At 46.7% G+C, this 12,926-nt stretch overlaps 1 protein-coding gene across 3 annotated transcripts in view; it reads left to right on the forward strand.

Moving 5' to 3' along the window:
• mad1l1 (mitotic arrest deficient 1 like 1) overlaps positions 1-12,926 on the forward strand; it is a 103,675-nt gene that overhangs the window by 19,332 nt on the left and 71,417 nt on the right. For all 3 annotated transcript variants that reach the window (XM_045710464.2, XM_045710460.2, XM_082967446.1), the window contains exons 12-15: positions 2,482-2,622; positions 6,668-6,724; positions 8,138-8,229; positions 9,903-9,993. In XM_045710464.2, the coding sequence (XP_045566420.1) occupies positions 2,482-2,622; positions 6,668-6,724; positions 8,138-8,229; positions 9,903-9,993 (381 nt within the window). The remainder of the gene's footprint in view (positions 1-2,481; positions 2,623-6,667; positions 6,725-8,137; positions 8,230-9,902; positions 9,994-12,926) is intronic.

Consider the following 12,926-nt stretch of genomic DNA (forward strand, 5'->3'; position numbering starts at 1 on the left):
GTGTGTGTGTTAGACAGAGATGACTGTGTGTGTGTTGACCTGGTAGAATCCTATTATCACAACAGATAAGTTGACCAAAACCAATTTTGTTTTTATAAATAAATAAAACGTATATGAAAAGAATAAAATGCTAAATGGGACCGTTATCTGTGTGTGTGTGTGGTGTGTTTTGTCAGTTGACCTGTGTGGTTTGTTATTAAGATAGTACATTTCATTAAGTCTTAATAGACAGTCAGTAGCCAGCGGGGCAGAGACTTAGTTTAGTGTGGGGGGGGGGGGGGGTCACAGTAAGCATCCTGAGTAGGACATCGTGTGTGTGTGGGGGGGGGGGGGGTCACAGTAAGCATCCTGAGTAGGACATCGTGTGTGTGTGGGGGGGGGGGGGGGGTCACAGTAAGCATCCTGAGTAGGACATCGTGTGTGTGTGTGTGTGTGGGGGGGGGGGGGGGGTCACAGTAAGCATCCTGAGTAGGACACCGTGTCTGTGTGGGGGGGGGGGTCACAGTAAGCATCCTGAGTAGGACACCGTGTGTGTGTGTGTGTGTGGGGGGGGGTCACAGTAAGCATCCTGAGTAGGACATCGTGTGTGGGGGGGGGGGGGGGGGTCACAGTAAGCATCCTGAGTAGGACATCGTGTGTGTGTGTGGGGGGGGGGTCACAGTAAGCATCCTGAGTAGGACACCGTGTGTGGGGGGGGGGGGGGTCACAGTAAGCATCCTGAGTAGGACACCGTGTGTGTGTGGGGGGGGGGGGTGTCACAGTAAGCATCCTGAGTAGGACACCGTGTGTGTGTGTGTGTGATTGGTCTCAGTTCATGCCAAGTTGTTTGTTCTGTGACAAATGACTGGTGAGAAAACAAGTTGAGTCGGTCTGAATTAAACGTTCATTTCACACCAATTTGGTTGTTCTCTCTCCATCTTTCTCTTCTCCCCTCATTCTCCGCGTCTCTCCTTCGTTATGATAGACGTTGTGGCCGACTGATTTGACACGCGCTCATTACATGATCCACCACAGCCGTTAACAACATAGAATGAACATTCTACATTTCAGCAAGGAGACGTTAAGAATCTGTTACCGCTGAAACGGATTCAACCGCATGGATGTCCGGCCGTCCCATCTTCCAACGGTTGTTACGGTGACCGCAGTCATTTGGCTGGCCAATTACCGTCGTCCAAACACTCCGTGACCTTCACAGCCCTGCCCCACACGTTCCAGAGAGAATGATTTTTAAGGAGAGTTAACTCCCCAGGTCTCTGTTTAATTGACTTGGAAATGAGAGGCACATAGACACATGTCAAAGGGGGTCAGTTGTGTGCTCTTAAATGTCAACTCCACCAGCATGAACACTTGGGATATTATTAGGAAGTATTTAGAGATTTTGTGTCTAATTATTATTTATTTTTTTAATGAGGGCTGTTTAATGATGAGAGAACCTCCTGATATTTCCACTGTTGCGTTTTTGAGACAAATCCCTGAGATGACTAATGTGTGTGTTTTTTATGGACATTCATTTTCAACGATCTATATAAGACATCGGCGGCCATTTCTCTCTTTCCAGAACCTTTTCTTTTCATAGTGAATTACTTGTAGATTGTTTTGTTACTTCTAGTAGGTCTCCAGTGTTGGATGGTTGCTTGGACTGTCGCTGAGGCTGTGTTTTGTCTGTATCGTTGAAAACACTTTATTTCAGAATGTAGCAGGGTTAGTTACTTAGCGAGCTAGCATTGCTAACGTTAGCACCAAAGATGCAGGCTAGGAGACTTGGATTTTGGTAATGATTTCATAATAAATGTTTTAAGACTGTCGCTAAGATTTAAACTCAGCTGTTATTGTTAAACAGCATTTTTTTTTTTTTTGCACGTAGCAGTCGGACTAGCAGATACAGGACTATGATTAGCACCGTTAGCCAGATTAGCATCTACATTCAAATACATTTTTTCCCCACATACACATGTTTAGCAGATGTTATTGCAGGTGTAACGAAATGCTTGATAGATACAGTACTATGGTTAGCACCGTTAGCCAGATTAGCATCTACATTCAGATACACTACTATGGTTAGCACCGTTAGCCAGGTTAGCATCTACATTCAGATACACTACTATGGTTAGCACCGTTAGCCAGGTTAGCATCTACATTCACATACACTACTATGGTTAGAACCGTTAGCCAGGTTAGCACCGTTAGCCAGATTAGCATCTACATTCAGATTATTTTTCAGGGTAATGCAGTTTATTGGTGACTATGACTACAAGCATTATAATATGATTACAACCCAAAGTGTTGTGAAATGTATTCATAGTCCCATAGGGCGGCGCGCATTTGGCCCAGGTCGTCCAGGTTTGGCCGGGGTAGGCCGTCATTGTAAATAACAATTTGTTCTTAACTGACTTGCCTAGTTAAATAAATAAAAAATGGTTTATGACAAAAGCCTATGTGCCTCAAAGTCTAACTGTCTCTTTTTCCGTGTGTGTATTCTAGGAGCGTGATGGGATGCGTGCTATCCTGGAGTCCTATGATAGTGAGCTGTCTTCTAGTGACTACACTCCTCAACTCAGCCGCAGACTCAGAGAGGCAGAAGATATACTGACCAAGACACAGAACCACAATACAGAGATGGAGGTACGGAGACTGTCTGTGTGTGCGTACCTAGATTCGGTCTTATGTAGCAGAATTTGAAATGGTATTTTTTTTTTTTACATTGGATAAAAGTAGACACAGAGCTACCCAATGGTATCGCATACACTACAGTTGAGGAACAATGGGAAAGTTATTCTGCTTTGAAGTTGATCAACTTGTAAACTCACTTTTGAGAAAATGGCCTTTGAATGTTTTGGTATCTAGGGAAGAGCTCTTCTTTGTCTACACCCATTCAGCATAGTTCACACCTTCTTAAGCTTTAGCCCCACCCATCTTGTTTCGCTCTGAGCGAACACTTGGCGCTCTACTAACAGTACACTTTAGTTTAAGACATATAGCTAGCTAGTTAGGTAAACAATGAACCTAGCTAGGCAAACAAAGTGTAAGATCACACACGTCACTTAACGTTAGCTAACGAGCCAACCAGTTAACGTTAGCTAGTTAAACAACAATGCCACAGTGCTGGGAGCTAACCAACCAGGTTCAATGTGCTAGCTGACATCAGGCTCTAACTAGGAAAGTAAATGGTTCTGGGATACAAATAATAACATCAGCTAGGGAACCAGCCAGCTAACATTAGCTAGCTAGCTAGCTAACAGTACACTGTAGCTTGAAATGAAATAATTTTCTGTCAATTAGAAACATGTAATATCTGAAAATGTAGCTAACTATCTTACCTGTGTACATCATTATGCATGATGGACGCGTCTCCCTGTCAGGAATGCCATGCCACGATTGCCCCTTAGTTTGAAGATGTAATCCGGAGACGGGTGTTTTCTCCATCTCTATAGCTATCATACTCTAATTCCACTGATTTTCAAAACTTGATCCTTCAGAAAGTGGAGAGCAACACTTATGCAGCTCCTCTACACTACATTTCATAGAGGATTACCAACACAGACTGACGAGCTCATAGGCAGGACCCTTCTGTAGGCAGGACCCTTCTGTAGGGCGGACCCTTCTGTAGGGCGGACCCTTCTGTAGGGCGGACCCTTCTGTAGGGCGGACCCTTCTGTAGGGCGGACCCTTATGTAGGGCGGACCAATCTGAACTCCTCTCTCTGCACATAGCCTAGTTTCCCGGATCGGGTCACATATATACAGTTGAAGTCGTAAGTTTACATACACCTTAGCCAAATACATTTAAATTAAATTTTTCACAGTTCCTGACATTTAATCCTTGAAAAGGTTGCTGTCTTAGGTCAGTTAGGATCACCACTTTATTTTAAGAATGTGAAATGTCAGAATAATAGTAGAGAGAATCTTTTATTCATTTCATCACATTCCCAGTGGGTCAGAAGTTTAAATATACTCAATTATTATTTGGCAGCATTGCCTTTAAATTGTTTAACTTGGGTCAAACGTTTCGGGTAGCCTTCTACAAGCTTCCCACAATAAGTTGGGTGAATTTTGGCCCATTCCTCCTGACAGAGCTGGTGTACCTGAGTCAGGTTTGTAAGCCTCCTTGCTCGCACACGCTTTTTCAGTTCTGCCCACAAGTGTTCTATAGGATTGAGGTCAGGGCTTTGTGATGGCCACTCCAATACCTTGACTTCGTTGTCCTTAAGCCATTTTGCCACAACTTTGGACGTATGCTTGGGGTCATTGTCCATTTGGAAGACCCATTTGCGACCAAGCTTTAACTTCCCGACTGATGTCTTGAGATGTTGCTTCAATATATCCACATAAATTTCTTTCCTCATGATGCCATCTATTTTGTGAAGTGCACCTGTCCCTCCTGCAGCAAAGCACCCCCACAACATGATGCTGCCACCCCAGTGCTTCACGGTTGGGACGGTGTTCTTCGGCTGGCAAGCATCCCCCTTTTTCCTCCAAACATATCGATGGTCATTATGGCAAAAAAGCTCTATTTTGTTTCATCAGACCAGAGGACATTTCTCCAAAAAGTACGATCATTTGTCCCCATGTGCATTTGCAAACTGTAGTCTGGCTTTTTTATGGCGGTTTTGGAGCAGTGGCTTCTTTCTTACTGGGCGGCCTTTCAGGTTATGTCGATATAGGACTCGTTTTACTGTGGATATAGATACTTTTGTACCTGTTTCCTTCAGCATCTTCACAAGGTCCTTTGCTGTTGTTCTGGGATTGATTTGCACTTTTCACACCAGAGTACGTTCATCTCTAGGAGACAGAACACATCTCCTTCCTGAGCGGTATGATGGCTGCGTGGTCCCATGGTGTTTATACTTGCGTACTATTGTTTGCACAGATAAACGTGGTACCTTCAGGTGTTTGGAAATTGCTCCCAAGGATGAACCAGACTTGTGGAGGTCTACAATTTTATTTATGAGGTCTTGGCTGATTTCTTTTGATTTTCCCATGATTTCAAGCAAAGAGGCATAGAGTTTGAAGGTAGGCCTTGAAATACATCCACAGGTACACCTCCAATTGACTCAAATTATGTCAATTAGCTTATCAGAAGCTTCTAAAGCCATGATGTAATTTTCTGGGATTTTCCAAGTTGTTTAAAGGCACAGTCAACTTAGTGTATGTAAACTTCTGACCCTCTGGAATTGTGATACAGTGAATTATAAGTGAAATAATCTGTCTAAACAATTGCTGGAAAAATTACTTGTCATGCACAAAGTAGATGTCCTAACCGACTTGCCAAAACTATAATTTGTTAAAACAAAAAATGTGTGGAGTGGTTGAAAAACAAGTTTTAATGACTCCAACTTAAGTGTATGTAATCTTCCGACTTCAACTGTGCATGTATTTATGTTGACACCACTTCAAATTAGTGGATTCGGCTATTTCAGCCACACCCGTTGCTGACAGGTGTATAAAATTGAGCACACAGCCATGCAATCTCCATAGACAAACATTGGCAGTAGAATGGCCTTACTGAAGAGCTCGGTGACTTTCAATGTGACACCGTCATAGGATGCCACCTTTCCAACAAGTCAGTTTGTGAAATTTCTTCCCTGCTAGAGCTGCCCCGGTCAACTTTAAGTGCTGTTATTGTGAAGTGGAAACATCTAGAAGCAACAATGGCTCAGCTGTGAAGTGGTAGGCAACACGACCTCAGCAGAACGGGACCACCGAGTGCTGAAGTGCATTGCTTGTAAAAATTGTCTGTCCTCTGTTGCAACACTCACTACCGAGTCCCAAACTGCCCTCTGGAAGCAACATCAGCACAATGACAGATATGTTTCTAATTTTGACAGACAGTGGTTTCATTTCAAGCTCATTTCAAACAGTGTACTGTTAGCTAGCTAACGTTAGCTGGCTGGTTTCCTAGCTGATGTTATTATTCGTATCCCAGAGCCGTGTTCATGCAGGGTGGTAACTACGTGATCTGGGTTTCCATGGCCGAGCAGCCCCACACAAGCCTAATATCACCATACTCAATGACACTCGCGACTGGTGTAAAGCTCGCCGCCACTGGACTCTGGAGCAGTGGAAACGTCTTCTCTGGAGGGATTAATCACGCTTCACCATCTGGCAGTCCGACGGACTAATCTGGGTTTGGCGGATGCCAGGAGAACGCTACCTGCCCCAATGCATAGTGCCAACTGTGAAGTTTGGGGGAGGAGGTCTGGGGCTGTTTTTCATGGTTCGGGTTAGGCCCCTTAGTTCCTGTGAAGGGAAATATTAGCGCTACAGCATACAATAACATTCTAGATGATTCTGTGCTCCCAACTTTGTGGCAGTTTGGGGAAGGCCCTTTCCTGTTTCAGCATGACAATGCCCCTTCGCACAAAGCAAGGTCCATACAGAAATGGTTTGTCGAGATCGATGTGGAAGAACTTGACTGTCCTTCACAGATCGCTGACTGCGAGCCAGGGCTGATCGCCCAACATCAGTGCTCGACCTCACTAATGCTCTTGTGGCTGAATGGAAGCAAGTCCCCGCAGCAATGTTCTAACATCTGGTGGAAAGCCCTCCAGGAAGAGTGGAGGCTGTTATAGAATATTTCGCTCTCTCCCTGCTGTGCTCGTGCACACACACACACACACACACACACACACACACCTTGTCTAAGTGGTGTTTTTCTCCCTCTTCTGCAGGTTCTGTTGACTAAAGCCCAAGAGGAGGCTGGGGCCCTCAAACTACAAGTACAGACTGTGAGTGTACACACCCGCACACACACGCTCTGTGAAATAAAGCGTGTTTTTCCTAGACGGCGGTCGTTTATAACACACACTTGGTTGTTCCTGTTGCCAGGGTAACGTCACAATTGCCGTGGTGATGGGAAGTGACACGTGTGAAATCATCTCGTCTTGCCACACACACACACCCTCTCGTCTCTCCACCTTGTGATTACCTCTCCGTCTGAGGAGACACAGAAGAGGGAGATAGGAATGAATAAATGTATCATTGTGTGTCTGAGTGGTGTTGAATCACCAGCCGCGTCCCTCTCCTCCTCTCATCCCTTGTTACCCAGCCATCTCCTTCATTGATTAGTTTACATCAGAGGAGAGACAGATGGAGGGGGATGCACCTGTGTGCTGTCTGTTTAGGGAATAGTGGTATAGATCATTTGGAGAGGGAGGTGCAATATATGGGGGGGAGGGAGAGATGGATTGATGGAGGGAGAGAGATGGAGTTAGTGGGAAGAAGTGAGAGATGGATGGATGGATGGATGGAGGGAGGGAGGGATGGAGAGGGGGATGAAATGTATGAGGGGGAGGGAGGGAGGGATGGAGAGGGGGATGAAATGTATGAGGGGGAGGGAGAGAGATGGAGTCAGTGGGAAGAAGTGATGGATGGATGGAGGGGGAAGAAGGGAGAGAGGGCCGGATGGAGGGGGAAGAAGGGAGAGAGGGCCGGATGGAGGGGGAAGAAGGGAGAGAGGGCCGGATGGAGGGGGAAGAAGGGGGAGAGGGCCGGATGGAGGGGGAAGAAGGGGGAGAGGGCCGGATGGAGGGGGAAGAAGGGAGAGAGGGCCGGATGGAGGGGGGGAGAGGGCCGGGATGAGGGGGCCAGAGGGAGGGGAAGAAGGGAGAGAGGGCCGGATGGAGGGGGAAGAAGGGAGAGAGGGCCGGATGGAGGGGGAAGAAGGGAGAGAGGGCCGGATGGAGGGGGAAGAAGGGAGAGAGGGCCGGATGGAGGGGGAAGAAGGGAGAGAGGGCCGGATGGAGGGGGAAGAAGGGAGAGAGGGCCGGATGGAGGGGGAAGAAGGGAGAGAGGGCCGGATGGAGGGGGGGAGAGGGCCGGGATGAGGGGGCCAGAGGGAGGGGAAGAAGGGAGAGGGGGCCGGATGGAGGGGGAAGAAGGGAGAGAGGGCCGGATGGAGGGGGAAGAAGGGAGAGAGGGCCGGATGGAGGGGGAAGAAGGGAGAGAGGGCCGGATGGAGGGGGGGAGAGGGCCGGGATGAGGGGGCCAGAGGGAGGGGAAGAAGGGAGAGGGGGCTGGATGGGGAAGAAGGGAGGGAGGGGGAGGAAGGGAGAGAGGGCCCGAGGGAGAAGGCATCGGAGTGATTGGATCTGTTTTTATGTTAGTCTGGGTTAGTAAGTGTGTGTGTCTCTGTGTTCTAGATGGAGTTGGAGCTGGATGTTATGAAGAAGCAGCAAGACTCTGTCACCGAGGGCAACCCCTTAGCAACGAACGAGGAAGTCAACACACTCCGGTAACTCACACACTTAACACCAGTAGAGAGGTGAAGTATCTGTAGGAATACCATACTGAACCATTTACAGAGAGGACGAGAGATAGTGGAGGGTGAGAGAGGAGAGAGAGAGAATGGAGTGAGCGTGGAGGCCAGGCGGCGGGCTAGGTGAGCGCGGGTGGCGGGCTAGGGGAGCGCGGGCGGCGGGCTAGGGGAGCGCGGGGGCCGGGCGGCGGGCTAGGGGGGCGTGGGGGCCGGCTAGGGGGGCGTGGGGGCCGGCTAGGGGGGCGCGGGGGCCGGGCGGCGTAGCTTATAGTAATGTATTCATCTCGTGAGACATGATTCTGTCTGGTCCATCAATATACATGGAGGAATGGAGAGAGGCTGGGAGAAGAGGTTAGTTAGAGATGGGGGTGAAGAGAGGCTAGTTAGAGGTGGGGTTGAAGAGGCTGGGAGAAGAGGCTAGTTAGAGGTGGGGGTGAAGAGGGAAGAGGAGAGTGATGTGAGGTCCACTTAGAGATTGGGAGCGATAGAGAGCTGGAGGGGGAGAATCAAGTCGTTGATAATGTCATGTAGAGTGAAGGAGACAGGAAGTCTATGGAGGAAGTCCCCCTGACATTACTATGACACTGGAGATCAACAAGCTCCCTCAACTACTAGACACACACAGAACACAGAACGTTAGAACACTAAATAATACAACAGTGGAACATTAAAACTGTTCATAGGTTGCCCTCTGTCGCGTCATGCCGTCGTTATGAACGTTGTCAAGCTGGCGTCCAGCGGTGACGTCACAGTGCTGACCTAAAGTCATTCTGGACAGACTGACAGTTATGTGGTGTAAATTACACCGAACAGCCTGGAAATACCATGACGCTGCTAAAGTAGGCAAATGTTTAGTAGGAAACAACTTTGCCAGCATTTTCATTTCCTCAAATGGACTTTAGACAGATGGCAATGTTGTCATTAGCTAGCAAAGTCTGTCAAAAATAGCTAGCGATGCTAACGTTATACTGCATCTAAAGTCTATCTGGTGACAGCAAAATGATGACCTAAGGTTTTCCTATTAATTATTTGCCTCCATTAGAATGTCATTGTATTTCCAAGCCACTATAATTTGCTTTTGGAGAAATGTTCATCAGCGTTAATTGACTGTGTATTGAGTAGAATGTTCAGTCGGGGGTCAGTCCAAAACAAACGCTCAAAACAATATTGTAAGGAAACATGCAGCCCATGAATAGAACACCAAACTGTAGAACATAGAACTATGGAACACAGAACTGTAGAATATAGAACTATGGAACACAGAACTGAAGAATGAAGAACATTACAATGTAAGAAGTTATCTTGTTGGGTTATTAAATGACTATTAGATGGTGTTCAGTTCATGTAGTCATGACGACGATACGTTTACAACACAATGGCCTGACACACACCTGCTTTCCACTTACCTGCCTTATGTAGACTACACACAGCGGCACAGAGACGCACACGCTTTACCATCAATTACACACGTTGTGATTAGCGTCTGTGTTTCACTACAGTCTGGATATCAAAACAAACATTCAGCTCATTAATGGAGAGGAGAGACACATAGACACACACACACACACCGCTTCATTACACTCAGAATGATGATCGCTGTTGAGCTCATTCGTCTAAGGTGTGTTGTGTTGTGTTGCGTGTGTCGGCAGGCTGAAGATTGAGGAGTTGGAGGGAGAGCGACAGCGTCTGGAAGAACAGAACAATGTTCTAGAGCTGAGGCTGGAGAGACACAACTTACAGGTACACAGTCGTGTGTGTGTGAGGACTCGACATACAGGGCTGCTCTCTGACCCGGGAGGTTTTGGAAACTCACCTGACCGGTCAATCATCCACGTCAGTGGCCTGAATCAGCCTGTAAAGTAATATTTGAATAATGCTGTTTTCAATCTAGACTGATGGATGAATAAAACGCTGCATTCCCAAAGCTGTTAGTTCACTATGTACACGATCTATCAGCCTAGTTTGAGCTGAATAATAATAATAATTATAATCTGTTGGGCAGCAAGAGCACACAGCTCTTGAACAACTTGATAGTCACTCAGAGGGGGCAGCACTGAGCTAGCCTGCAACGTCACTTCCTTGAGAATCTCAAACTGCGCGTGCCATGTTTCCGAAACCTCCATGTAGCAAGATGGCGACATGCTGAAATGACACTTCCTAATCTTCAAATGCACCGCTGAGACTTCACATGGGAAACAATGGGGTGACGTCATCAAATAAAATACAATGTTATTGGTCACATACACATGGTTAGCAGATGTTATTGGTCACATACACATGGTTAGCAGATGTTATTGGTCACATACACATGGTTAGCAGATGTTATTGGTCACATACACATGGTTACAGATGTTATTGGTCACATACACATTGTTAGCAGATGTTATTGGTCACATACACATGGTTAGCAGATGTTATTGGTCACATACACATGGTTAGCAGATGTTATTGCGAGTGTAGCGAAATGCTTGTGCTTCTAGTTCCGACAGTGCAGCAGTATGTAACAGGTAATATCTAACAATTCCACAACAACTACCTTATACACACAATCTAGTAAAGGAATGAGAATATATAAAATATATGGCTGAGCAGTGACAGATTAGCTAAGATGCAATAGATAGTATAGAATAGATAGTATACAATAGATAGTGTAGGATTCAGTACACAAATCAGTTCAAATTTTATTAGTCACATGTGCCGGATACAACAGGTGTAGATCTTACAGTGAAATGCTTACTGACAAGCCCTTAACCAACAACGCAGTTTTAAGAAAATGCGTAAAAAAAATTACATTAATAGATAAGGATAACAAATGATTAAAGAGCAGCAGTAAATAACAGTGGGGCTATATACAGGGGGTACTGATCCAGAGTCAATGTGCGGGGGGCACCGGTGTCCAGGTAACTGAGGTAATATGTACATGTAGGTAGAGTTATTAAAGTGACTATGCATAGATAATAAGAGTAGCAGCAGTGTTCCAGAGGGCGGGGGGTGCAATGCAAATAGTCTGGGTAGCCATTTGATTAGATGTTCAGGAGTCTTATTGCTTGGGGGTAGAAGCTGTTGAGAAGCCTCTTGGACCTAAACTTGGCGCTCCGGTACCGCTTGCAGTGCGGTAGCAGAGAGAACAGTCTATGACTAGGGTGCCTGGAATCTTTGACAATTTTTATGGTCTTCCTCTGACACCGCCTGGTATAGAGGTCCTGGATGGCAGGAAGCTTGGCCCCGGTGATGTACTGGGTCATACGCACTACCCTCTGTAGTGCCTTGTAGTCGGACGCCGAGCAGTTGCCATACCAGGCAGTGATGCAACCCGTCAGGATGCTCTCGATGGTGCAACTCTGAACTTTTGAGCATCTGAGAACCCATGCCAAATATTTTCCGTCTCCTGAGGGGGAATAGGTTTTGTCGTGCCCTCTTCACGACTGTCTTGGTGTGCTTGGATCATGTTAGTTTGTTGGTGATGTGGATGCCAAGGAACTTGAAGCTCTCAACCTGCTCCACTACAGCCCCGTCAATGAGAATGCTCGGTCCTCTTTTTCCTGTAGTCCACAATCATCTCCTTTGACCTGATCATGTTGAGGGAGAGGTTGTTGTCCTGGCACCACACGGTCTGGTCTCTGACCTCCTCCCTATAGATTGTCTCATCGTTGTCGGTGATCAGGCCTACCACTGTTGTCATCAGCAAACTTAATGATGGTGTTGGAGTCGTGCCTGGTCGTGCAGTCATGAGTGAACATGGAGTACAGGAGGGGACTGAGCACGCACGCCGTGTTGAGGATCAGTGTGGTGGATGTGTTGTTACCAACCCTTACCACCTGGGGGCGGCCCTTCAGGAAGTCCAGGATCCAGTTGCAGAGGGAGGTGTTTAGTCCCAGGGTATTTAGCTTAGTGATGAGCTTTGTAGGCACTAAGATGTTGAACGCTGAGCTGTAGTCAATGAAAAGCATTCTCACATAGGTGTTCCTTTTTGTCCAGGTGGGAAAGGGCAGTGTGGAGTGCAATAGAGATTGCGTCATCTGTGGATCTGTTGACAAATTGTAGTGGGTCTAGTTTTTCTAGGATAATGGTGTTGATGTGAGCCATGACCAGCCTTTCAAAGCATTTCATGGCTACAGACGTGAGTGCTATGGGTCGCTAGTCATATAGGCAGGTTACCTTAGTGTTCTTGGGCACAGGGACTATGGTGGTCTGCTTGAAACATGTTGGTATTACAGACTCGGACAGGGAGAGGTTGAACATGTCAGTGGACACTTGCCAGTTGGTCAGCGCATGCTCGGAGTACACGTCCTGGTAATCCGTCTGGCCCTGCGTCCTTGTGAATGTTCACCTGTTTAAAGGTCTTACTCACATCGGCTACGGAGTACGTGATCACACAGTCATCCGGAACAGCTGATGCTCTCCTGCATGTTTCAGTGTTACTTGCCTCGACGCGAGCCTAGAAGTTTTTTTTAGTTCGTCTGGTAGGCTTGTTACAGTATATACATATGAGAAGTGATGTGAGATATGTAAGCATTATTATAGTGACTAGTGTTCCATTTATTAAAGTAGCTTATGATATCAAGTCTGTAGGTAGGCAGCCACCTCTCTGTGCTAGTTTTGTCTGTTTAGCAGTTTGATGGCCTTGAGATAGAAGGGTTGCTGCCTTGGGTGGTTATTGTCCTTGATCTTTT

The sequence above is a fragment of the Salmo salar genome, chromosome 02, assembly GCF_965601325.2.
Source record: "Salmo salar chromosome 02, fSalSal1, whole genome shotgun sequence".
Classification (NCBI taxonomy): Eukaryota; Metazoa; Chordata; class Actinopteri; order Salmoniformes; family Salmonidae; genus Salmo; species Salmo salar.